This window comes from Pelodiscus sinensis, chromosome 1 (genome assembly GCF_049634645.1).
Source record: "Pelodiscus sinensis isolate JC-2024 chromosome 1, ASM4963464v1, whole genome shotgun sequence".
Taxonomy (NCBI): Eukaryota; Metazoa; Chordata; order Testudines; family Trionychidae; genus Pelodiscus; species Pelodiscus sinensis.
The window spans coordinates 85,165,798-85,191,584 of NC_134711.1; the positions used below are offsets into that span (position 1 = coordinate 85,165,798).

The window sequence follows — 25,787 nt, forward strand, 5'->3', positions numbered from 1 at the left end:
TCCCACGGTTGTCCTGTGAAGCCCTCATGTGGTGGGCTGGGCAGCTCAAAATCACGGAGCCGCAGCCATCTTCCCTGCAGCCAGATCTATTTGGCCTTAGTACACTTTCTTCTCAAGGGCCTGATCCCAGAGCCACTGAAGCCAATGGAAAACTCCCATGGACTTTGGATTGGGCCCAGGAGTCCATATTCTAAGTGCAGAACTTGCTTTGCTGTATGTGGCAGTCTGTGAATTGCACTCCCTTGGGTGTGAGCATTCCGACTTGTTGAAGGCCTCTCACCTGCCTCCTTCATGCTGGCAGCTCAGTTGGTTTTTCTTTTTGCTCTTGAAGGTTATAAAGAACTTGTTGTTTGTGGCCAGAGTTCTCTACCTTCTGGTCCCAGATTCAGAGGACGGGGAGAAGAATGATTCTGAATTGGAAGGGCAGGAAGAGGTTTCTGAAGATGAAGGTGAAAAGGCAGCATCTGCTCAAGAAGAGAAGGGAGATGGCGAAGCAGAAGAGAAAAGCAGACCAGCCACGTTGCTGTGGGTAATGAAAAGGCTCTCCCTGATGGCAAAGCGGGAAGCAGCATATTCCCCTAAAAACCCTGTGAAGGTAAGAACTGTGTTGGGCCTCCCTCCATGCATGGTGAGAGCGCCTGCACGGGGTGCCCTTTAGCCCACAGGGAGCCAGCTTGGGGTGCATGCCAGGAGGCAGGTGCTGGAGGTGAAGGCCGTGGAGGAGGAAAAGTATCGGATTAATGAGAGATGTTGAAGCTTGTTGCTCCAGAGTCCCAACCGGTTTCTCTGCCCTGCCTCCTTTCCCTTCCCCTGCTCCTTTCATTCCCAGGCTCCCACCCTTTATTGGTGTTTTTTAAAGAAGAGAATTGGCCGCATGCACCACAAATGTTAGTTCTTACTGGGGGTGAAAGTAACTTAAATTTCTTACAGGGACTGTCCTATCACACCCTGTTCCCCCCACCCCGCCCTCTGTTGGAGTGGCTACCGGTGGGGGCGGAGGGGTTGGCCATACAACAGTATCAATAAGAAATTAAAAGTGTGAGGTGGAGTGCAGTGGGCTCAGGGCAGAGGGTTCGGGTGGGGGGAGGTGCAGGAGTAAGGGCTGTGGATGGGAATGCAGGAATCAAGGGTGGGGTGTAGGAGGGGCTCAGGGCAGGGGGTTAGAATGTGGGGGGTGCAGGAGTTAGGGCTGGGGCTGGAAGAGGCACGGTTGGGGTATATAGAGGGGGCTCAGGCGGAGGGCTGAGAGAGTGCAGGGAGGGGAGCAAGGCGCGACATTGCAGGGACTGGGGAAGGGGCTGCAGCTGCATTTTCCCTTTTTTTCTTTTTGTTGCCTAGGGAGCGAGGCAAAGTTCTGTGAGCTTCCCTCCTCCACTTTCCCCTGGGGCAGCCAGCAGTGAAAGCAGCTTGTGAACTTTGCTCTTGCTCCCTTGTCAACACAAAGGGGAAAAAAAAAAAAAACTCTGCAGCCCCCCATACCTCTTGAAATGGCAGCGGACTCTGGGCTGGGACAGTTTCAGATGCTTACCTCCAGCGAGCCCCTCTACCCTGCTAGGCTGCGCCCAGCCCTCCCCCACCTCCGTCCTCCTTGTGGCTAAGTAGCGTTCCAGCTGGCAAGTTTCCTGACTGAGCACCGGGATGCACCAGCTTACTTTTACCTCTGGTTCCTACACTGAGAGCCAGGTGTGTCCCGGGACAAATGCTTGTAGAACGTCCAGACGGGCATGTAGGGAAAAGTTCCTTCTCTCACATCCATTCCCCACTCCCATGAAGCACCAGAACAAACACTCCCTTACCAAGGGTCACAAGCTTTACATTCCCCCATCACACAGCTCTTGGGCAGAGATCTGTAGGGTCCCCCTTTCCCTCCATTACAGTCTCTCATATCTGGCATGTCTTCCTTTTCAGAGAACCTGCATCTTTAAGTTCCTTGGAGCAGTAGCAGTGGATCTTGGGAAAGACAAGATCAAGCCATACCTCCCAACTATCATCACCCCTCTGCACAGGGAGCTGAGCAGCACCTATGCGGAACAAGGTAACAGTGCCATTCCCTTACTGGGGTTTGGCATAATCTGTCCTCAGACAGCCCCCTGTCGAAACGCCTGTCGTTCCCATTGTCCCCAGCCCCAGATGCCTTTGTTTGGGGAGTGGTTGCTAATTAAAATATAATCGACAAATATGAATCATTCCTCAGTGGTGAAGCAAAGGAGATTTAGAAGGGGAAATGAATGACGCCAACAGAGACGTGGGCGGCTAAGGAGGGGCAGAGATTCAGGCCTCTGAAGGCAAGAACGTGAAGCTTGAAAATTATGTGGTGGAGGAAAGGGGCCTAGTTTGGTGACTTATGCAGAGGGAAAGGGGGTTTAACCAGCCTGACCAACAAGGAAGGTGGCCCAAAGGCTGAGTGTTGTGTTGACTGGAGGTCCACATCAGTGTCAGAGGCTAGGGTGAGGAGGATCCTGGATGACAGGGCTGTGGTGTTACAGGGCAGCAGAAGGCACCAATCTTGTTACAGTTGCATTGCAGTTTGTGTATAAAATGCAACGCTACTGATTTTTTAAAAGATCAGATTGCCCTGGACATTGATAGGCTGGTCTAATGACCCCCACCTTCCCGTGCAAAATTGGGGTCACTAGGTTTATGCATCCCCAAGGTATAGCTCTGTGCCCCGGCAGCTGCACATTCCATGGGCCTTGCAAGCATTTACTCCCCAACTCTCGCCCCATTGTTGGGAAACAGGCATGGTGAAGTGGAGGGGTTGTGTGCCTGCAGGGGCTATGGGAGCTGCAAAGGCTCTTGGCTGTGAAAGGGGGGGTTGGGAAGTGGGATGTGTAAACATCTGTTCCAAAGTGATGTTTGTTAGAGCTCCCCCTCGCCCTCGTTTGGTTCTTGTTGTGCACAGAAAGCAGGTGGGCAGAGTCCAAAGCGCAGGCACTGCAGTATTTATTGTGGTTACCAAGCAAGCATAATCCACAGCTCTGTACACCAGGAAAGCTTTTTCCTGTTACCTTTTTTCCCACCTCTTCCTTAGCAGGCTTAATACGACCAAAGATTCCACAAATTACGGTCACGTTCTGTTCTAGAGGGTTAGTGTGGGGCCTCCTCTTTTGTACCCCATGGGAGAGGTATGGAGTGAGGTTGTGTTCTGGCCAGTCAATGTTTCTTTGGCTTTTTAGTGTTTATTATGCCTCCCCTTGCCCCGTTGCTTGATCTTGCCTTGATATGGAATCGATGCAGCCGTATATTTGGCAAAACCAGCATCACTTCAGCTGTTTCTTGTCTTTTCTCATTGTACTAACAACCTCATCTGGCTCAGCAGAAGCACCACAGAGTGCCTTTGTTCCTTGCTCACTTGTTAACAAGGAGAAAAAAGTCAAAAGGGCCAACAAAATCCCCAGTTCTGTCTCAGGCACAAATGCCGTATTGTCACTGGTACTCACCAGGCAGTTGGGAGAGTGAGCAGTCCTTGTTAGACTTCACTCTGATTCCATGGAGCAGAATATCAAGGCACTGTAGAGACAGAGGCAGGCTCTACTAGCACACTTGTTTAAAGGTGTCTTTTCAGAGCTCTAAAATTCACAGGCAGAAACTAATTATGTTGGAAACAGGTCAGCTGAGGGCCTGCACTACAGTGAGTGATGCTGAATTGGAGTAATTTAATCCAGGAGTTCTTGAATACAGGCAGTCCCTGAGTTACGCGGATCCGACTTATGTCGGATCCGCAGTTACGAACGGGGCCGTTCCTCTCCCTGGTCTCCAGCAGACCAGGGAGAGGAAGCAAAGCGGCGGAACACATGGGCAGCGGACAGGGCTGTCCGCTGCCCACGCGCTCCAAGGCTTGGCTCTGCTTTCCCCGCCCCTGTCCCCCTGGTCTGCAGACCGGGGGGGGGGGGGCGCGCAAAGCAGAGCCAAGCTGTGGAGCGCCCGGCCAGCTGACAGCCCAGACACATCTGGGCTGTCAGCTGATCGCGCGCTCCGCGGCTTGGCTTTACTTTGCCCCCCCCCCCCGGTCTGCAGACCAGAGGGACAGGGGGGAGGGCAAAGCAGAGCCAAGCCGCGGAGCGCGCGGTCAGCTGGCTGCGTCCTCCACAGCTTGGCTCTGCTTTGCCCCCCTCCCCATCCCCCTGGTCTGAAGACCAGGGGGACGGGGGGGCAAAGCAGAGCAAAGCTGCGGAGCACGCGGTCAGCTGACAGCCCAGATGCGTCTGGGCTGTCCGCTGCCCGCATGTTCCGCCGCTTTGCTCCCCGTCCCCCTGGTCTGCATATCAGGGGGACGGGGAGCAAAGCAGAGCAAAGCCACGGAGCCCGAGGGCAGCAGGACAGCCACGGCGCGTCTGGGCTGTCCCGCTGCCCCCATGCTCCGTGGCTTTGCTCCGGACACCTGTGGTACAGCAGCTGGGGCGCTGCCAGTTGGTCCTGTAGCACCGCTGTGGGTGCTACTGGACCAACCGGGCAGCACCCCAGCTGTTCTGCCTCAGGCGTCCTGATTCAGCGGCTGAATCAGGATGCCTGGGGCAGAGCAGCTTGGGTGCTGCTGGGTTGGTCCAGTAGCGCCGAGGAGCGGCGGCGCTACTGGACCAACCCAGCAGCACCCCAGCTGCTCTGCCCCAGGCGTCCCCAAGTCAGCTGCTGCTGAAACTGACCAGTGGCTGACTACAGGAAGCCCCTGCCCCGGGCTTCCTGTAATCAGCCGCTGATCAGTTTCAGCAGCAGCTGACTTGGGGACGCCTGGGGTTCTTAAGTTGAATCTGTATGTAAGTCAGAACTGGCGTCCAGATTCAGCTGCTGTTGAAACTGATCAGTTTCAGCAGCGGCTGAATCTGGACGCCAGTTCCGACTTACATACAGATTCAACTTAAGAACAAACCTACAGTCCCTATCTTGTACGTAACCCGGGGACTGCCTGTACTCTAAAACACACATGCAGAGTACTATTGGCTTGGAATTTAGCATTTCAGCTGGGATGCTGCAAACCCTGGAATCCCAAATGGCTGGTCCTGCTGTGCTGAGCATCAGCAAAGCACTGGCTAGAGCTACAACTAAAACACAAGCACATTGGCATGTAGCCACAAAGAAAAGGCAAGGTTGGTGCAGGGCTCATGAAGAGGAGTTGGCAATAGGCAGGCTCGTTACAAGTATGAAGCACTGAAAGCTGGAGGGAGGTAGTATGTGCCCTTGTAGTATATGAAATGTTCCTTAGTTGGTAATCCTTGTTCCTTCCTTCCTCCCATGACATTCAATGACTATTCTCCATTGTGGCCCACTGATAATGGCTAAAGGAAGGTGTTAATGCACATACCATTTCTATAGGAAACATGCTGTCTGAGTAAATGCCAAAGTTGCATGCTGATTTGGCCAGTGGAAAATTAGCACTGGAAACAGCTGCTCTTTGCTTTTAAGACTTATCCATTTGCATGAAAGCACTGTCAGTCACATACAAGCAGTCCTCTAAGTAGACTGTTTTAGAGTGAGGACTTGAAGTCATCTCTTCTCTTTATTTCACAGATCCAACACTGAAGAACCTATCCCAGGAACTCATAGAACTGCTGAAGAAATTAGTTGGCTTGGAGACCTTTTCACTTGCTTTTGCCTCCGTGCAAAAACAGGCTATTCAAAAGAGAGCGATCAGGAAAAAACAGAGAGCATTGCAGGTAAGAAAGATTCTCCATTTTCATTGCCCTTTCACATAGTACTAAAAATGTTAATCAGGACCTATTGCTTCAGATGTGTTTGATAAGAATTTTTCTTTAATTAAAGCTGATAGTCTCTTTAAACATCACCATGTTCTTCAAAAGAAAAAAACTTCTGCTTTTTTATTAGACTGTAGCAAACCCTGATATTGCTGCCAGGAAGAAGCTGAAGAAACACAATAAAAAGCTAGAAGCAAGGAAGAGAAAAATAGAATTCCTGCGCCCTGGCTACAAGGCCAAGAAACCAAGAAGTCACGGGCTAAAAGACTTAGCAATGGTGGAATGAAACATACTTGGAAACAGTTATATGATCCGTATATATTTGCTGCATAAGCCCAATTGTGCAGTACTAGCTGGCCAAGAGGCTTCTACTTGCTCAGATACAATGTCTAATGCAGGGTAAAGAGCTCCATATTCCACTGCATCAGCTGTGTAAAAAAGGAAATATTTAGATACTGTTTTAATGTATTTATTTGTAATTATTTTAAGAGTCTGCATAGATCCTGTCTGTCACCTAGGATTTCATATAAAACCATCAAGCTGTTTGCTCTCTTCCTAGAGAGACTATTAATACACAGCAAGTCAACCTGTTATAAACTATGGAACACATGAATGTACAGTTTAATGTACTCAGTTTTTCTAATTAAATGTGCTTGCAAGCACACTGGTTGTGGTTTTGATGAAATCTGCCATAAAAAGCTGTGCAAGTCCCTTAAGCGGAACAGGTGGTAGATTTATAATGTGACTCTATAAACACATTTAACTGCAGACTGAGAGGTAGGAGGGGAGAAGGAAAGTATTCCACCCTTCTCTAATTTGAAAGTGATGCCTGCAAGGAATATTAAAATACCTAGAGAGCATTTGTGGGAAAGCATCTATGCAAAATACAAAGAATCCTGCTTTGGCATCAAAACTGGAATGTCCTCATCTTTCAGCCCATATTGACAAGCAGTGGTCAGGCTTTGAAGGCCTGATTATACCCAGTACAGAAATATTTAGACAGGTGACACTTCAAAGATATTTATTAGTGTTTACATGAATAAAACAGCTGGTGCCACTAAAATTCATAAGATTTATTCTAACCCATCTCAGGCTATTTTCAATTAAGTCTCCATACAAATTAACATAAGTACATACCTTGACAAAGAGGAGCAAGGAAGGAGTATTTTAATATAATACATAGACATTCAGTTGATTCAGTGTACGTTTACAGATCAAGTCAAGTCAGCTCCCTTTACAAGAGTCAATTCCCATCAGTCCTATTTACAGTGTGTGGCATTAACTTGCTTGACTGAAGAGAAAAGGTTGCTTGGATGTGTTTGACCACCATACCATGTGGCAAATTGTTTTACTGCCTACTCTTCAAAGCCTCCACCAACCTAAGGGGGGGAAAAAAAGCAAATTTACTTAAGTCAGTCCATTTCTACTATGCTGAGAGGTTGTGCATTGCACACTGGACTAATGAACAAAGCATGAGCTATGACATTTAGAAAGTTAAAATGAGCACTAAAAATATTAAGTGTTTACATCTTTTTGAAGAGCAGCATTATTAGTTATCAAGAGTTGAATTAAACAATTATTTACCATTCCATTGCCTCATCAAGCCCAGTGCCTTTAGTTGCAGAGGTTTTGAAAATCTGCCACTTTCTGTCCTTCAAAGCTGGTAGGCCAAGTGAGTTTGCCATTTCTGTGGGAGTCATGGCCTGCTCCATGTCCTGTTTGTTTGCAAACACCACTAAGATGGCTTTTTTCAGCTCTTCTTCCTAAAACAAAATTCAAGTAAGTAACATTTTTCTCCTGACCTCAAGAGAATTTAAAGCAAGCTGCAGCGTTCTATAGGTAGAGAAAACATTGGTTTTCAGTCTCTCCTTATGAAGAAAAGAAAGGTCCAGGCTTACTGGGCAAACCTTAGTTAAAGTTTGATGCCAGTTGTTTGCTCCTAGTTAGTTTCAAACAAACTTGTACAGAATACTTAATCGAATTGAATCATTCATTGGGCCAATAAAGATATACAAAGTGTATTAAATTCAACTACTTAGCACACAAGTCATCCTATTAAAATCAGTGACATTCAAAGCCAGCCGACATGGGCCCCAAATGACAAAGCACTATGAAGCTATTAGTAACAGATTAGATTCAGTCTGGTACCCACACAAAGGCTTATCTGTACTGACATGGAAGACTGACAAAAGCATTAAACAGATTGCATGGAATTAAGTTGTCCTACTTCCTTCTGAAGGAAGTAACATATTAAAGCTGCTATTGAAATATTTGCAGAGTTCATTGTAGTAATGCTGATTTGTTTTAGATTTTCTAAGAGGAAAGATCTGCAATTAGTATTTCAAATTATCTAGAATAGTACCCTTGTTTTCTTACCTCCAACATGGCGACAAGTTCTGATTTTGAGATGCCAATTCTGTCTCGATCACAGCTGTCTACTACATATATAACCGCATCCGTATTTGAATAGTAACACCGCCAATATGGCCTAGAAGAAGTAGTAGTGGCTAGTTTAGTTTTACTAAGTGAAAGGAACCCAGCCCAATGGCAGATTGATGGCCAGTGCTTGAAAAAGCCACTTGGTTCAGGGAGAGTAGAGTTACCCCCACACCAACATGACTGGCTTAAAAGGGGGAGGGAAAGGCACAGACCAGTCCACCCACTACTGCTCAAACAAGGAGTCTTGAAAAAAGAGTAAAGCTACTTTGGTACATCTTCATGCTTCCCCAAAACAACTTGTCCCCACGTTAACTTCATGGTTTTGAAAGGGCAACACAGAAGAGCTGTTTGTAAGCCCCATTTTTTACCCTGAAAGCTTAATAAAGTTTCACAAAACTAGTAAGAAAAGCATCTGTCATGGATTTTGCTATTAAAGCAAAATAAGGCAAGCAAAAAAATATTTGATTATGTGGACAGACTGGTAACTGAGTTCATAGTTAACCTTCATTTTAGAATAACTGTACCTACTGCCATATTTTATTTAGGATCAAAAGTGAGGTCTGCACTTGAGGAAAGCAGTACTTGATCTTTAGCATCTAAAGTTTGTAAAAGTCTATTTTTGAAAGAAACATGACAATTTTACAACACAAACTTAAGAACATGCCATACAACCACTATCCACTCATGTTAACTGAAATGCTTCTAAAATCAATTTTATGAGCTTGATGTTGAAAAATACAGAGCACCAAAATTCTACATAGTCACGTGAATATCAAGCTCCAGTTGGTCATTCCAGTGTGGTTATGCCATATCAGTCTTACCTGATACTTGTCTGTCCTCCTAAGTCCCAGACTTGAAACTTTAGATTCTTATATGTTACTGTCTCAACATTGAAACCAATTGCTGAAATATACATAGAGAGAGACTGTTAGTGCTACTGTCAGAGAAGACATTTCAACAAGAGAGAACCTGTAATGTGTTCTAACTTCAATTAGACTCTTTAATCCTCATAAGTGTAAATAACTAGCTCTGGAGACTTTAAGTCCATATTTCTCCACAGGTAATGTTAGTGGCTTCTTTTTTTGTGATCCAATAGTGCATATTAGTACCCCAAATGCATGGTAACAAAATTCAAATGTGTGGCTAAATACTTTGTGTGTAGTTAGCAACATTAAAAGTCTTTTCTTGTACTACTACAGCACACTATAGTAACTGGAGACCCCCAAACAAGGATGCATGAGTTTCCAGCATCTTCTAAAACCTGCAGATTAAACTATACATTGTGTGTGCACACATCTCAAAGAAAGTCTATATATTAGATCGTCACTGGATCAATTATTCTTTACAGCACTTACTGGGGATGGTTGTAACAACTTCACCAACTTGTAACCTGTACAGAATTGTTGTTTTTCCTGCCCCATCTAGTCCCAAGATTAAGATTCTCATCTCCCGAGTGCCAAATAAACTGGAAAAAATAGTGGAAAAAAAGCCACCTAAAAACAAAGAACACAAACAAAATTTTAGTATGACGTTGCACTGGCATTAACATGAAGTCAGAGGTTTGACAAATGTGTCCTATTGAACAGCATGAAGTATCTGCTTTAACCTGAAGTACTGGATTGTTCCCTTCAGTGGAACTGAACACAGCACAAGCTGTTGATTAGTTACATACCTGTTGCTCAACCACACCTACCCATTCCTGTTCTCTAAAAGTTTGACCTTAGCAAGATCAGGTGGCAGAAGTAATCTTTCCTGCAGTCAGCATTTGTTTCTCTACCAGCCAGTAGTGAACTAATTTTTTTACTATTTTCCTCTGCATTTTTTGGTACACTAAATTACATAGGGACCTTCAAAACCTGATAATGTTAGAAAGGAAACTAAGTTCTCCTTCAGTATCACCCACCCACATATATATTTATTGGTTTAACAGAGGACATGTTAACTGAGGCCAGGCCTACGCTATACACTTCACATTGGTAAATCCACACCCTACAAATGTACTTATAGCAGCCTAAACCCCTGGTGCAGACAGCTCTAATGTTGATGAGAAGCTTGACAGATGAAGGCAAGCTGTCCATGGGACACATCCACCTCCACAAGAGGTGAGAGCTAACTACCGAAGCAGCTCTCATGACTGTTTTAAGTGTAGTCATGCTTTCAGTGAGATTGGATGCATTTATAGTCAGTGCAAATGTCTAACGCACCTTCAGAAATAGGGAGGTAATAGTGTAGTCAATTAACCAATAAGCAAAAGCTTATAGTTTAGACTACACACATTTCCTCCCCTCTTCCAGTAAATTTTTTAGCAGGCTGGCCAACAAACCTGGCTCAGTCCTGGCTCTCACAGGGTCCAGGACCAACCCCCGCTGCAGCTCTGCATTTAAAGCGTATTAGGAGCCAGGTGGGCAGGCCAGGCCGCCTGCCTCAGTTTCAGCTCACACCAGATCTGGGAGGTCAGTCCCACACCCAGACAGAGTTGCTGCCATCCTCTATCAGAAGCAACAGCACAGGGTGACAAGCAGTTAGTCCACAAGGGGAGCTGTTTTTTAAACGGGTTCCTGCCTGGCACCCTGCGCTGCTGCCTCTAATGTAGGGGCAGCAGCACAGAGTGGCAGGGGGCTCCTCAGAAGTGGGGCTGGAGCACACTGGCTGCCAGCCCTGCCCCCAGGTATTACAGAATAGTTGAGTAATCAATAAGAATTCATAAGGTTAATCGACTATTCAATTAACCGATATTTAACATTCCCTATTCAGAAATGCTCCTCTCGGGTGGGACAGAAATAGGGTGGCTCAGCAGATTGTTAAGATTCCACTATGGAGGAAGACAGCACAGTACTGCAGACTAGTTGAAAGTCTGGTAACGTTTTCTTTTGGAGATTCGTTTTTTAATCCAGATAGAGTATGTTCTAGTCAGGCCTTAGTTTCAATTCAAAGCTTTAAAAAGCTGGGCTAGATTCAAAATTTGACCTTTTTGATAAGACACACCACCAAATCAAATTAATTAGAAACTTTACATCAAACAGCTATGACTAGAAGAGACACTCTTATAGGACTCCCGTTGAGAGTCTATGGGTTAAGTTTAGAGGTGCAAACAACACCAGTGATGTTGTGGTTGGTGTCTGCTACAGGCCACCGAATCAGGTGAATGAGGTAGATGAGGCTTTCTTCGGACACCTGAGCGAAGCTTCCAGATCACAGGCCCTGGTTCTCGTGGGGGACTTTAATCACCCTGACATCTGTTGGGAAACCAATACGGCAGTACACAGGCAATCGAGGAAGTTTTTGGAGAATGTTGGGGATAACTTCTTGGTACAAGTGCTGAAGGATCCAACATGGGGCCATGTGCAGCTTGACCTTCTGCTCTCAAACAGGGAGGAACTAATAGGGGAAGTAGAGGTGGGTGACAACCTGGGAAGCAGTGACCATGAGATGGTCGCTTTCAGGATCCTGACCAAAGGAAGAAAAGAGAGTAGTAAAATACACACCTTGGGACTTCAAAAAAGCAGATTTTGACTCCCTCAGGTCTGATGGGCAGAATCCCCTGGGATGCTAACATGAAGGGGAAAGGAGTCCAGGACAGCTGGCAGTATTTTAAAGAAGCCTTATTGAAGGCACAGAAAGAAACCATCCCAATGCACAGCAAGACAGGCAAACATGGTAGGAGACCGGATTGGCTTACAGGGGAAATCCTTGGTGAACTTAAGGACAAGAAGGAAGCTTACAAAAAGTGGAAACTTGGACAGATGACCAGGGAGGAATATAAATGTATACCTCGAGAATGCCGGGAGGTTATCAGGAAGGCAAAAGCGCAAATGGAACTGTGACTGGCTAAGGATGTGAAGGATAACAAGAAAGGTTTCTACAGGCATGTTAACAAGAAAAAGGTGATCAGAGAGGGTGTGCGGCCCCTATTGGATGAAGGAGGTAACCTAGTGACAGATGATGTGTGGAAAGCTGAAGTACTCAATGCTTTCTTTGCCTCTGTATTCACGGACAAGGTGGACTCCCGGACTAATGCGCTAAGTGACGCAAGATGGGATGAAGATGGACATCCCTTGGTGGGTAAAGAACAGGTTAGGAACTATTTAGAAAAGCTAAACATACACAAATCCATGGGTCCGGACTTAATGCATCCGAGGGAGTTGGCAAATGTCATTGAGGAGCCTTTGGCCATTATATTTGAAAAGTTGTGAAGGTCGGGAGAAATCCCAGATGATTGGAAAAAGGACGATCCAGGGAACTATAGGCCGGTCAGCCATACCTCGGTTCCTGGAAAAATTAGGGAAGGGATCCTTAAGGAATCCATTTTGAGGCACTTGGAAGAGAGGACAGTGATTAGGAATAGTCAGCATGGATTCACAAAGGGAAAGTCGTGCCTGACCAATCTGATTAGCTTCTATGATGAGGTAACTGGCTCTGTGGATGTGGGAAAGTCAGTGGATGTGATATACCTTGACTTTAGCACAGCTTTTGATACAGTCTCCCACAACATTCTTGCCAGCAAGTTAAGGGAATGTGGATTGGATAAATGGACGGTAAGAGGGATAGAAAGATGGCTAGAAGGCCGGGCCCAGCAGGTAGTGATCAATGGCTCGATGTCAGGATGGCGGTCGGTTTCTAGCGGAGTACCCTAAGGTTCAGTTCTAGGACCGGTTTTGTTCAATATCTTTATTAATGACCTGGATGAGGGCATGGATTGCACCCTCAGCAAGTCTGCAGATGACACTAAGCTAGCGGAGAGGTAGATACGCTCGAGGGCAGAGATAGGGTCCAGAGTGACTTTGGAGGATTGGGCCACAAGAAATCTGATGAGGTTCAATAAGGACAAGTGCAAAGTCCTGCACTTGGGACGGAAGAATCCCAAGCATTGTTACAGGCTGGGGAACAACCAGTTAAGTAGTAGTTCTGCAGAAGAGGACCTAGGGGTTACAGTGGATGAGAAGCTGGATATGAGTCAATAGTGTGCCCTTGTAGCCAAGAAGGCTAATGGCATATTAGGTTGCATTAAGAGGAGCATTGCCAGCAGATGCAGAGATGTCATTATTCCCCTTTATTCAGCTCTGGTGAGGCTACATCGGGAGTACTGTGTCCAGTTCTGGGCCCCTCCCCCACTACAAAAAGGATGTGGATGCATTGGAAAGGATCCAGCAGAGGGCAACCCAAATGATTAGGGGGCTGGAGCATATGACCTACAAGGAGAGGCTGAGGGAGTTGGGTCTGTTTAGTCTGCAGAAGCGAAGAGTGGGGGGAAGGGAGGATTTGATAGCAGCCTTCAATTTCCTGAAGGGAGGTTCCAAAGAGGACGGAGAATGGCTGTTCTTGGTAGTGACAGATGGCAGATCAAGGATCAATGGTCTCAAGTTACAGTGGGAGAGGTCTAGGTTGAACATTAGGAAAAAATATTTCACTAGGAGAGTGTTGAAGTACTGGAATGGGTTATCTAGGGAGGTGGTGGAATCTCCATCCTTATAGGTTTTTAAGTCTCGGCTTGACAAAGCCCTGGCTGGGTTGATTTAGTTGGAATTGGTCCTGCCTTGGGCAGGGAGCTGGACTTGATGACCTCCTGCGGTCTCTTCCAGCTCTATGAGTCTTCGATTCTAAAGAGGGTTTCAGCCCACAAAAGCTTATATCCATTAAATGTGTTAATCTTTAAGGTGCCACAGGATGCCTCCTTTTTGCTGAAACAAACTAACAGCCCCTGAAGTTTTGCTGTGAGAATAACCCACATACAGACACGCCAGTAAATGAAACAATGAATTCACAGGATTGTGCCCCCTCTCGCCTAGAGCAGGGGGCTGGACTTGACCTTCTGAGGGCTCTTCCAGCTCTATGGTTCTTTAAGTTCTTTGCCACCTAAACTGATGCATTTGCTGACAAACATCCGTGAAAGGAGCTTTAACATTTCTTACAGGTCGTGTCCTGTTAGAACCCGCCCCCTGCCAGCTCTTTAAACAGCTCCCTGCTGGCTTCTGCCATAGCTCAGCACCAGGGGCATCCTCCATGTGGAACACGCTGCTTTGCCGCCAAAGGGCAGTTTCTAGCAGCAACACTGGGCAGTGCAGATGCCTCAGCCCAGCGCCCCCCTGACTGGACCCGCCCCGAAGCCTCCTGGACGCAGGTGCAGCCGCCGCCCGCCCGCTCGCTCAAAGGCCTTTGCGAAGGCACCGCAGCGTTCAACGCTTCGTGTCCCCCCCCCCCCCCCCCGCGCTCACCGGGCCCCCCGCGCGACAATGGCACCGACCAGCCGGCACCCGCCAGCGCCGCCTCCACAACTGGGGGGCCCGGCGCCGCGCCTCGCGCTGCCCGCCCCGCGCCTCACCCATGGTGCCGCCGCTGCCCCAGGCCGCCGCGAGCAGCTTCCACGTCGGCTCCGCAGCTTCAGCCTCAGGAAGCAAGTAAATGAGGCGCCGCCCGCAGCGTCCCACTTTCGGCACCGAGCCGGGTCGCGTGGCCCGCGCTGCTGACGGGTGCAGGGGCCGCGCGCAGGCTTCTCCGCTCCCGCGAGACGAGGAGGCTCCCCGCCTGCCTAGGGGCTTCTGCCCGCCAACGCGAAGTGACGAATCTGCGGGCGCTAGAGCAGCTGAGAGGCCGCCGGTGGCGCGAAGGGCGGAAGAGGCGAGAGGGGTGACGCGGCTGGAAATGGGGCGGGGATTTCCACGTTACGCCTCACGTGCTTCCACGCCCGGCTGCGACCTCCTGCGAAAGCTCCGCGCCTCGGCGCCGCCCCCTGCCGGAGGGGAGGAGCGGTGCAGGGACATCACCAGGGCCGGCTCTGATTGGCTCCCTCCGCTGCCGGTCTGGGGACCCGTCTGCCAGGGGAGAGAACTGCCCTGCAGCCGCCAGCCACTCCGAGCGTTAGAAGCCCTGCGTTCAGTCCTGACTGGTTACCCAGGACAGCCCAGAGGGACCAGCGCCTTCCACCCCCTTGCACAGAGAAGGCCCTTCCCTTCAGGCTCCTGTGTCAAAAATAACAGAGCCAGGGCCCAGAACAATTGAAGGAGAAAACATTAAGCAGCAAAAGACTCGCTCTGAATAGGGGGGGGGGGACGGGACGCCCCTAACCAGTACAACAAAAACTTGGAATGAGTTTTCTAAAACTAGTTTTGCCAACAGTATTTATTCGACTGTATCTTGCCAGGGCTGTAGCTCTCCAGGGTAGATGTCGGACAGCTGCTGAGCTAAAAAGAACCTATTTTCCCCAGACTTCAGCTCATTAATGTCATGGGCATACATTACTGACCTACCCTTGGACGGCCACTACCACATGAGATTAACATTTCTCAGCATAGATTCGCCTTCCTTTTGCTTTTCCTGCTACTTACACCTGTTACCTTTATTAGCAGCAAGAATTCTAGTTAATTAAAATGAAATGTTTATTACACTGGAATATATAAAACAATACATTTACAGCATAATAAACAACTTGGAGAAGCTTAAGTGATAATACAAGCCATGTATTTTTCACAGCTATTTCACATTCTATTTTTAACAGGACAAAACTAAAGCATAATAAAACAAAACCCACTGTTTTTCTGTGTGGGATGTTAAAAAATGATATATCTTCTCAAGATGGCTCAGCAGTGTTAGCATAGAAGCTTATTAATTTGATTAAAAACTATGGACACACGTTAAAATGAACTGTTCAATTTTCATTTAGGTGATTCCTGAAATCACTGTTATTGGCCAGTGTAGCAGTAGACTAGCAGTTCAGATAAACCTGCTATATATTTGTACAACACTAACAGAGTATTTATTAGGTGCTTTACAGACACTTAGAAAGCTAAGGCTCCTTGACCTAAAACATTTCTAATCTAAACAATCACGATTGATGGGGTACATAAACATAATAGTTGTGTGGTAATAGGGAGGTAACCTAGTGACAGATGATGTGGGAAAAGCTGAAGTACTTTTCACTGTTTTCACAAACAAGGTAAGCTCCCAGACTACTACACCAGGCAACGCAGTATGGGAAGGAGGTGGGCAGCCACCGTTAGAGAAAGAATAGGTTAAGAACTATTTAGAAAAGCTAGACAAGACATACACAACTCCATGGGTCTGGATTTAATGCATCCGTGGGTACTGAGGGAGTTGGCAAATGTCATTGCAAAGCCTTTGGCCATTATCTGTAAAAAAATGCGTAGCAAGCGGGAGATGTCCAGGATGTCCAGAAAAAGGCAAATGTAGTGCCCATCTTTTTAAAAGGGAAGAAGGACAATCCAGGGAACTATAGACCAATCAGCCTTACCTCAGTGCCTGGAAAAATCATGGAGGGTTTCCTCCAGGAATCCATTTTGAAGCACTTGCAAGAGGGGTAAGTGGTCAGGAAAGGCCAACATGGATTCACCAAGGGCAAGTCATGCCTGACCAATCCGATTAGCTTCTATGATGAGGTAACTGGCTCTGTGGACATGGGGAAGTCAGTGGGTGTGATATACCTTGACTTTAGCAAAGCTTTTGATACAGTCTCCCACAATATTCTTGCCAGCAAGTTTTAGTATGGATTGGATAAATGGACTGTAAGATGGACAGAAAGCTGGTTAGATTGTTGGGCCCATCGGGTAGTGATCCACGGCTCAATGTCTGGTTGGTGATCAGTTTCAAGTGGAGTGTCCCAAGGATCGGTTCTAAGGCCGGTTTTGTTCAACATCTTTATTATTTACCTGGTTGAAGAGATGCACCCTCAGCAAGTTTGTGGATGACACTAATCTGGGGGATAGTTACATACATCGGAGGGCAGGGATAGCGTCCAGAGTGACCTACACAAATTAGAGGACCGAGTCAAAAGAAATCTGATGAGGTTCAACAAGGACAAGTGCAGAGTCCTGCACTTGGGACGGAAGAATGCCAAGCATTGTTAGTCTCAGGGACTGACTGGCTAAGTAGCAGTTCAGCAGAAAGGACCTGGTGATTACAGTGGATGAGAAGGAGGATATGAGTCAACTGTGTGCCCTTGTAGCCAAAAAGGCTAATGGCATATTAGAGTGCATTAGGAGGAGCATAGCCAGCAGATCTAGAGAAGAGGAAGTTACTCACTTTGTGCAGTAACGATCGTTCTTCGAGGTGTGTCCCCGTGGGTGCTCCACGTCTGGTGTCGGGCTGGTCCCAGTGCCGCAAATCAGAGCTTGTCAGAGCTGTGTGTGTGTGTGTCCGTGTGTGTGTGTGTGTCCGTGTCCGTACCGCGTGCGTGGAAGCCGGTTTTGTGCCTTTCATGTGCCGTGCGGGGTCCGGCGCCTGCCAGTTCGTCTCACCGCCTATCTGAAAGACAGAAAGATAAGATTCCGAAGCAGGGAGGAGGGCGGGTCGTGGAGTAACTACGGGGACACACCACGAAGAACGATCGTTACTGTACAAAGTGAGTAACTTCCTCTTCTTCTTCGGGTAGTCCCCGTGGGTGCTCCACGTCTGGTGACTCTGAAGCAGTAATCTCAGTTAGACGTGGGCTTCGGAATCGGGATTCTGAGCGGCAGGCAGCACTGCCAAAGCTACCGCTGAGTCAGAGGCGAAGTGCTGAACAAATGCATAATGCCTTGAAAAGGTGGAAGTAGAAGTCCAAGGCGCCGCCTGGCAGATGTCCCGCAGAGGGACTCCTTTCACGAAAGCTGCAGATGCAGCAACTGCTCGTGTTGAGTGTGCCCTAGACTGCGACGTGAGCGGCTTCTTACAGATAGTATAGCAAGTCGTAATACAAGAGACAACCAGTTTAGTAATGTGCTGGGCCGATAAGGGCTTGCCCGTAGAAGGCCCTGATGTCGAAATGAAGAGGTGATCCGTCTTATGTAGAGTACGGGTTCTGTCCATATAGAATGCCAAGGCTCTACGAACATCGAGCGTATGCAGGAGAGCGTCACGCTGAGAGGTATGAGGTTTTGGATAGAAACATGGCAGAACGATTGGTTCATTTATATGAAAATCTGTGCAGACTTTAGGTAGAAAGGCTGGATGAGACCTCAGTATCACTGATTCCGCATTAAAGACTGTATAGGGAGGTGTTGACATCAGTGCGGCTAATTCGCTCACCCTACATGCCGATGTTATGGCAAGAAGAAAGAGTACCTTCATTGTAAGCATCGACACCGGTACCGTGGCCAACGGTTCAAACGGTGGTCGAGTGAGGACATCAAGCACCAGGTCAAGACTCCATGCAGGTGGCGGCGGCCTATGTGGTGGGTTAAGGTTAGCCAATCCTTTGAGAAATCTAGTCATCATGGGATGGGAAAACACCGACTTGCGTTCAACGGGGTAGTGAAAAGCAGCTATCGCCGCTACATGGACTTTAAGTGATGAGATGGAGAGTCCAGTCAACTGTAGCTGGAGGACATAGTCCAGTAAAACATGCAGTGGTGAAACCAAAGGGTCTAGAAGCTTAGGAGCGCACCAGCGCACGAATCTAGACCACCTGGACAGGTAAGTTTTCCTGGTTTAATACCTCCGGCTGTGCAAGAGAACACGCTTCACCTGGTCCGAACAAAGATTCTCGGACTCGCTGAACCATGTATCATCCATGCAGAGAGGTGCAGAGTATCCAGCTTCGGGTGAAGAAGGGATCCTTTCTGTTGTATCAGCAAGTCCGGTAGGTAAGGTAATCGGCGCGGTGCTCGTACGGAGAGCTGCAGAAGAGTTGAGTACCATGGCTCTCTGGGCCACGCTGGGGCTATGAGTATCACTCGTGCCCTGTCCATCACGATCTTCTCGAGTACTCTGGGAATAAGTACAACAGGGGGGGAATGCATACAAGAGTGATGTGCCCCAATGAAGGAGAAATGCATCTCCCAGAGAGTGACCGCCCACTCCTACTCTGGAACAGTAAGCTCTGCATTTCGCATTGGCACGTGTAGCGAAGAGATCTATCACCGGAAAGCCCCACTGATGGAAGAGAGGTAAGAGGACATCCGTGCGGATAACCCACTCGTGGACTTGAGGGAAATGTCTGCTCAGCGCATCCGCCATGGTATTGTTCGCACCCGGTAAGTATGATGTGACTATAGAAATGTTGTTTTGAATGCACCATTTCCAGAGGCGGATCGCTTCTGCACAAAGTGAACGGGATCGGGCACCTCCCTGTCTGTTCACATAATACATCGCCACTACATTGTCTGTCAGAATTCTGGTTACAGTACCTCTTATGTGTAACTTGAAGTGTTTGCAGGCACGAAACACCGCTCGCAGCTCGAGAAGATTGATATGGAGCATCATCTCCATCGTGGACCAACGACCTTGAACTGTTTTTGCGCCCATGTGGGCACCCCAGCCGATGAGAGAAGCGTCTGTGGTTATCTTCACTGACGGTTGCGGTGTGTGGAAGGTGACTCCTGACAGCATGTTGTTGTGATTGGTCCACCACAATAGGGAGTCTTTGACATGTGCTGGAAGCATCACAGTCTTGCGGATGCTGTGCCTTGTAGGCTTGTACACCATGCTCAGCCAATGCTGCAGACAGCTGAGGTGCAGCCTTGCGTGGCGCACTATGATTGTCGTCGAAGCCATATGACCCAGAAGCTGGAGGCATACGCGTACTGAGAGCGTTGGAGCTTGCAAGACTATTTTTATCAGGTCTTGTATTAGTTGAAAAGGCTTGATGGCAGATGAACTCCCTCTAACTGGGAGTCGAGACACGCTCCTATGAAGTTTAAAATTTGTGTTGGTTGAGGACGTGATTTTTGAATGTTCACAATAAGGCCGAGGGAATCGAACAAATCCCGAGTTACGATTACCATGTGATGTGCCTCTGACTGGGTGCGTCCCTTGATGAGGCAGTCGTCGAGGTAGGGGAAGATAGAGACTCCTATCCCGTGTAGATGGGCAGCCACTACCGCCAGTGTTTTGGAGAACACCCTTGGGGCTGAAATGAGGCCAAAAGGCAGTACCCTGTATTGAAAATGGTCATCACCCACTACGAATCTCAGAAAACGCCTGCGTGCTATGTGTATTGTCACATGGAAATATGCGTCTTGCAAATCTAGGACTGCGAACCAGTCTCCTTTGTTTAGTGCTGGCATGATCTTGGCCAGCGTGGTCATTTTGAAGCGCTGCTTTCGGATTAAACGATTTAGACCCCTCAGATTGAGGATGGGTCTCCACCCCCTGGATTTTTTGGGGACTAGGAAATACCTGGAGTAAAACCTGGAGTAAAACCCCTTCCCCCGGAATTCGTCGGGTACTCTCTCTACGGCTCCGATCTTGAGCAGGTGAAAAACTCGAAGAGCGGCCCCGCGAGATGGGTTCCTGAGAAGGGAGGGGGTGGGAGGGGTAGTAGGGGGGACTGACGCAAATAGGATCGTTAGGCCTGATGATATGACCTCTAGGACCCATCAGTCTGAGGTAATGGTGGCCCATTGACGAAGAAATGGCCTCAGGCGGTGGTGGAATAAGGTGGTGGCAGGCTTTAGTGTGTTGACCAGTGGAGCTTTGTTCGAGTCCCCAGCACAGGAGTCAAACCTGCTGCTTCTGAGAAGGCCGAGCTGAAGAGCGATTCTGCTGCTGACCTTTGCGTTGAGGGCACTGTCTAAATCTAGGCTGGTCAGATCCACGTTGCTGTTGCTGCTTATAGGAGAAGTAATCATATCTCCTCTGGAAGGGGTAGTACCGCCTGCGTTTGAAAGGTGGCGTGTACATCCCTAGAGATCGAAGGGTAGTACGAGAGTCCTTGCCAGAATGGAGAACCTCATCGGTAGTAGAGGCAAACAGCTTTTGACAGTCAAAGGGTAAATCTTCCACTTTGGACTGCAACTCCTTAGGGGCTCCCGCTGACAATAACCAGGAAGCTCTTCTCATCGCGATACTTGTTGCCATCACTCGAGCGGCTGTGTCGGCGACGTTCGCGGCGATCTGAAGCGATGTTCTACATGCAGTGAACCCTTCCTGGACAACGGCTTTAAGGAGAGACCTCTTATTGTCAGGGAGATGTTGCATAAGTTCCGGGAGCTTGGAGTAATTGTCAAAGTTATGGTTTGACAAAAGAGCAGCATAATTGGCAACCCGCAGTAGCAAGGTTGAGGAGGAGTAAACTTTTCGACCAAAATAGTCCAATTTCATTGTATCCCTATCCGGTAGGGAATTCTTAAATTGTGGCATCTTGCTCTTATGGCGAACCGCATCCACTATCAGGGAATTCGGCTGCAGGTGATTAAAAAGAAAATCCAAGCCTTTGGATGAGACAAAATACTTTTTATCCATTTTCTTATTGGTAGGCAGTATTGATGTTGGCGTCTGCCAGATGTCCTGTGCTACCTCCATGATAGCATCATCTATCGGGAGGGCAATCTTTCGTTGTTGTTTGGGGTGTAAATTCTTAAATAACTTATGCTGCTTAACCTGGGACTCAGTAAGTTGCACCTCCTAGGATTGCGCGACATGTTTAAAGAGGTCTTGGAATTCTTTAAGATCGTCCGGAGGTGACGTCTCGCCCAGAGACAGCGGTTCATTCTTAGAAGGCACCGGTGAAAAGGTATTAGGAGACATGTCCGGGTCAGCTTCCGAGAGTTGCCCTTCTTCTAAGTCTGACATTTGTGATCGGTATCGTACGTCGTAGCGGAGAATGTTTGAGAATCTCTGAATGCACGGAGTGTGGGCTAATTGACTGACAGGAACACGGAGACCTGTGATGAGATCGAGAGTGACTGCGATGAGATGATTCAACATAGTCTGGTCTATGATGATGCATATAACGTCGGTCAGACCCTGCAGATGATGAACGTCTAGAAGATCTAGCACTGCTGTACCTGACCTAATAGGTGCTTCGTGGTGAACGAGTTGGTGAGCGTGAGTGTCTTGTAGGAGAAGGAGATCTAGAACATCTCTGGTGTGAACAGCTACGCTCTCTGTAATAATGGTGACGAGATGAGAGACTTCACTGATAATAATCCCTGTGATCTCTTGTATGGTGCGTAGAAGCACAAGGGTGAGGAGATGGGTCCCGATACAATCCCGGCGAGGTACGCAGGGAGATTCCCTGGGCATTTGATTTTGATGCTGCTGGAGGCTGTGCAGAGCCTGGAGACTGAAGGGTTAAAGGCTCAGAAGGAAGCATCTGGGCAGGAGTATGCTGCTCCCCTGCCGGTGCTGAAGACAGCTCCCTGTGAGGAGCAGTGATTGCAGGCATCTCAGCACTCGGCACCGATAAGACTGGTGCCGCTGTAGCTGGCTCTTTAAGAAGGCCCAGTGCCGGCTGCGGCGCCGAGGGCTGTCGAGATTGGGAAATGCCGGCTGGCTTCTTTGTTGAAGGAGCACGGGTTACCCTCGAGAGAGAGGTACCCGGCTTATCACCCGCGATTGCGGAGCAGCTGGCAGGGAATGAGCAGGAGAGGCTCTCTTCCTTTTCGGTGAAGACAGCCTCAGAAGGAGCCTTCCGCTTTTCAGCCGTGGGATCTGAGGCAGAGGATCCTGAGGCAGTGGAAGGCATGAGAGCCTTATTGAACAGGATCTCTTTTAAACGACGTTCTCGCTCCTTGCGGGCTCTGGTCGTCAGGCTGGCACAGTGGGTGCACTTTTGGAGGAATATGTGCCTTCCCAAGGCAGCGGATACAAGCTGAGTGCCCGTCCGACACCGGCACTGGCTCAGCGCAACTAGCACACTTTTTAAAACCAGGGGAGCCCGGCATTTTTGCACTCTGAAAGGGCTGAGCGTTCGCGCCTCCTAAGTGCCGCCACTTTTGTGTCCCCGGCTTTCTTTTCGCTTGTATTTCTTTATTACAATGGCTTTGTTCTCTTTTTTTTTTTTTTTTTAACAATTAAGTTAAACAGTAATGATAATGGGGAGAGCAGTGAATGGGGAGACACGTCTCTCCGCGGTCTGCTTGTTCGGATTTCTCTAGGTATTATTTTTCTTCTTCTTTTTCTTTCTTTTTTTTTTTTTTTTTAAATTGAGGAGTCAGTGGAGGTAAAAACAGTAGCTAACAGAAAAAAACAATATCACTACATAGAGGTAGAACTGCTCGTTTTCGGTTTTTAGGTTTCTTTTCCTCTTTTCTTTTTTTTTAAACGAACCCGCAACCCGGGCTAAACAAGCAACGATTTTCATACTTTTTAACTTTTAAAACTTATTAACTTTCCCCACAGATAACTAACTGAAGGGAAAGAGGAACCTCTGCTTGAGGACAAAGGGAGAGCTCCGTCTGCGACCCCACGCAGCAGATGAAAGGCGCGAAACCGGCTTGCACACGCGCGGACTGGCCACACACAGCTCTGGCAAGCTCCGATTTGCGGCGCCGGGACCAGCCCGACACCAGACGTGGAGCACCCACGGGGACTACCTGAAGAAGTAGTTATTATTCCCTTTTATTCGGCATTGGTGAGGACACAACTGGAGTATTGCGTCCAGTTCTGGGTCCCGCACTATAGAAAGGAGGTGGATGCATTATAGAGGGTCCAGCAGAGGGCAACTAAAATTATCAGGGGGCTGGAGCACAACACCTACAAGAAGAGGCTGAGAGATCTGGCCTTATATAGTCTGCAGAAGAGAAGAGTGAGGGAAGTTCCAAAGAGGATGGAGAGAGGCTGTTCTCAGTAGAGACAGATGGCAGAACAAGTAGCAATAGTCTCAAGTCACAGTGGGGGGAGGTCTAGGTTGGATATTAGGAAAAACTATTTAACTAGGATGGTGGTGAAGTACTGGAATGGGTCACCTAGGGAAGTGATGGAATCTCATCCCTACAGATTTTAAAGCCTTGGCTTGACAAAGCCCTGGCTGGGATGATTTAGTTGGGGTTGGTCCTACTTTGGGCAGGGTGTTGGACTCGATGACCTCCTAAAGTTTCTTCTAGCCCTAGGATTCTATGAGTGCACATACTTAATATTCCTGATAAATACAGAGTGGCCAGATGTAAAACAGGAAAAATGGTACATGCCTGTTTTTCAATTGAGAGAAAAAAAGAAGAATGGTTACAGATAATGCATACTATAGGTACTAGGGCAATAGGGTCTACTAGTTTATTTTAAAAAATGGTAAAAATGTGACAGATTATTACAAAATTTATTATCCAAAGAATAAACCAGAATTTGAAAAGTTACAATAGCCCCATTTATGTTGGTGTAATACAGACCAAGTTAATTTCCTTGGCATTCAGGAGTCCTAACCAATTATTATTGGCAAAAATTAAAGAATTCCCTTAATCAGTTGAAGTTCTGAACAAATACTAATCAATTACTGTATCATAGCATTCTAAGGTTCAATAAAGTAAATTAATCCAGCAGATTTCCAGAATTATATTTTTGCAGTCTCTCCACAGGGAGCCCTGACCACTTTTGTGGAGACAGGATAAATGTTTATTTGGGGAAGAGAAGGGAAAATGATTGAGAATCACCAAAATTTCATTAAAGAACAAATAGTGTTGTATCTAACACTATTCTTTCAAAACCATTAATATTCACAAACTGAAAGACTGGATCATAAAATAATCTCAGTCAAACATGCCAAACTACTGTACAATACAAAATGTGAGGAACTGTGAATAAAAAATACTAAGCAATGGAAATTTAGAAATGACAGAACTCACCTGCAAATATGAACAGTCTGCATTAAAGATAATATATGGCAATCTATACTAGAGTTGATTTACTATTCTTCCATGTAAAAGATTTTGGTAGCTCTTTTTTTTCCCCACTTATGGAGCCAAACTCAATGTTCATGTGTTTCTTGTCACAAATTTCATTCTGTCCCTTATGTATCTTTATGCCCAATGCTTGGCACACTAGCAAATAGGAATGTACACAAAAGGAGGCTTAGATACAGAACAGGTCACATAGAAGGAGAAGCAAGTGAACAGAGCTCAACTGTACTGATCAAATTTCCCCAGCATGGGTCAGACTCCCCCACCTCCTAGATACTTTACCACTTCCTCAGCACCTAGAATCATACAATTGCACCTAAATTCATGTCTGTTGGAAGGGAACAAGACAAGATGGGAACAGAAAAGCAGGCTATTCATTTGATGGAATAATGATCTTCCACCATGCAATCCATTTTGAAGAGACACTCATCTGCAAAAACAGGGTTAAGAAATCTGCATTTCCATTAATTGTGTGATCCACAGTGTGAATTCAGTATCAGAGAGAATACCATAATTGGAGCCTGGAGGTTTTGCATTTATTTCAAATCATCACATGAAGGTCTGCAGATTTCCCAAATAAAAAGCTCGAGATTCTTTTTAAATTTTCCATTGTATTTCCAGTCACCATAATGCAACTTTAAAAAAATCCTTTATTTTCCCTGTGACGATGGCAGTAGGCAAAAAAGAATATACAACACTGATTAATTGGTGCTAAGAAAAAAGGTAACAAAATATTTTTGGACATAATTTAGAAAAGGTAGGTTCTATAAAATCTGAGTTTAAGGAAGTCTGCCCTGATTCACTACTTGTCGGGGGCAGGCCGCATGAGGAAGAGTCTGTTAGGTCCTTGATATCCTTAGTAGACCACGGATACGTCTGACAAGTGCTTGAATGAAAGTATAGCGTGACCGGACTTTCGAGTATAACCCTTCAATATCAAGGAGCTTCTTCTGCAGAGATTCACCAAAGCTGTTGGTAGCTTCAATCTGAAGCTGAGCAAAAGAAAAAATTGGTGAAAAGGACAGTGGTACCTAGTCCTCTCGTTGAGAGAGATTTTTTTCATCATCTCCAATCCTTTGCCAATGCCACACCTCCTCCAACTGCTTAAAGCCCA

General features: G+C 47.2%; 3 protein-coding genes across 3 annotated transcripts in view; 1 reads left to right on the plus strand and 2 right to left on the minus strand.

The window, feature by feature from the left end:
* Positions 1-6,354, plus strand: part of UTP20 (UTP20 small subunit processome component) — an 84,129-nt gene extending 77,775 nt beyond the window's left edge. The window contains exons 59-62 of the mRNA XM_075934286.1: positions 332-595; positions 1,909-2,035; positions 5,506-5,651; positions 5,821-6,354. Coding sequence (XP_075790401.1) covers positions 332-595; positions 1,909-2,035; positions 5,506-5,651; positions 5,821-5,976 — 693 coding nt within the window. The 3' untranslated portion in view covers positions 5,977-6,354. The remainder of the gene's footprint in view (positions 1-331; positions 596-1,908; positions 2,036-5,505; positions 5,652-5,820) is intronic.
* A 340-nt stretch (positions 6,355-6,694) lies between these two features.
* ARL1 (ARF like GTPase 1) lies at positions 6,695-14,602 on the minus strand. The gene is made up of 6 exons (XM_075934312.1): positions 14,449-14,602; positions 9,485-9,622; positions 8,951-9,032; positions 8,067-8,178; positions 7,275-7,453; positions 6,695-7,069 (listed from the first exon to the last, which is right to left on the minus strand). Exons 1-6 carry the CDS (start codon positions 14,450-14,452, stop codon positions 7,039-7,041), a joined length of 546 nt encoding a protein of 181 aa, XP_075790427.1. The 5' UTR covers positions 14,453-14,602; the 3' UTR covers positions 6,695-7,038.
* Positions 14,603-25,305: 10,703 nt separating this feature from the next.
* NUP205 (nucleoporin 205) overlaps positions 25,306-25,787 on the minus strand; it is an 88,757-nt gene continuing 88,275 nt past the window's right edge. The window contains exon 43 of the mRNA XM_006125865.4: positions 25,306-25,665. Coding sequence (XP_006125927.2) covers positions 25,513-25,665 — 153 coding nt within the window. The 3' untranslated portion in view covers positions 25,306-25,512. The remainder of the gene's footprint in view (positions 25,666-25,787) is intronic.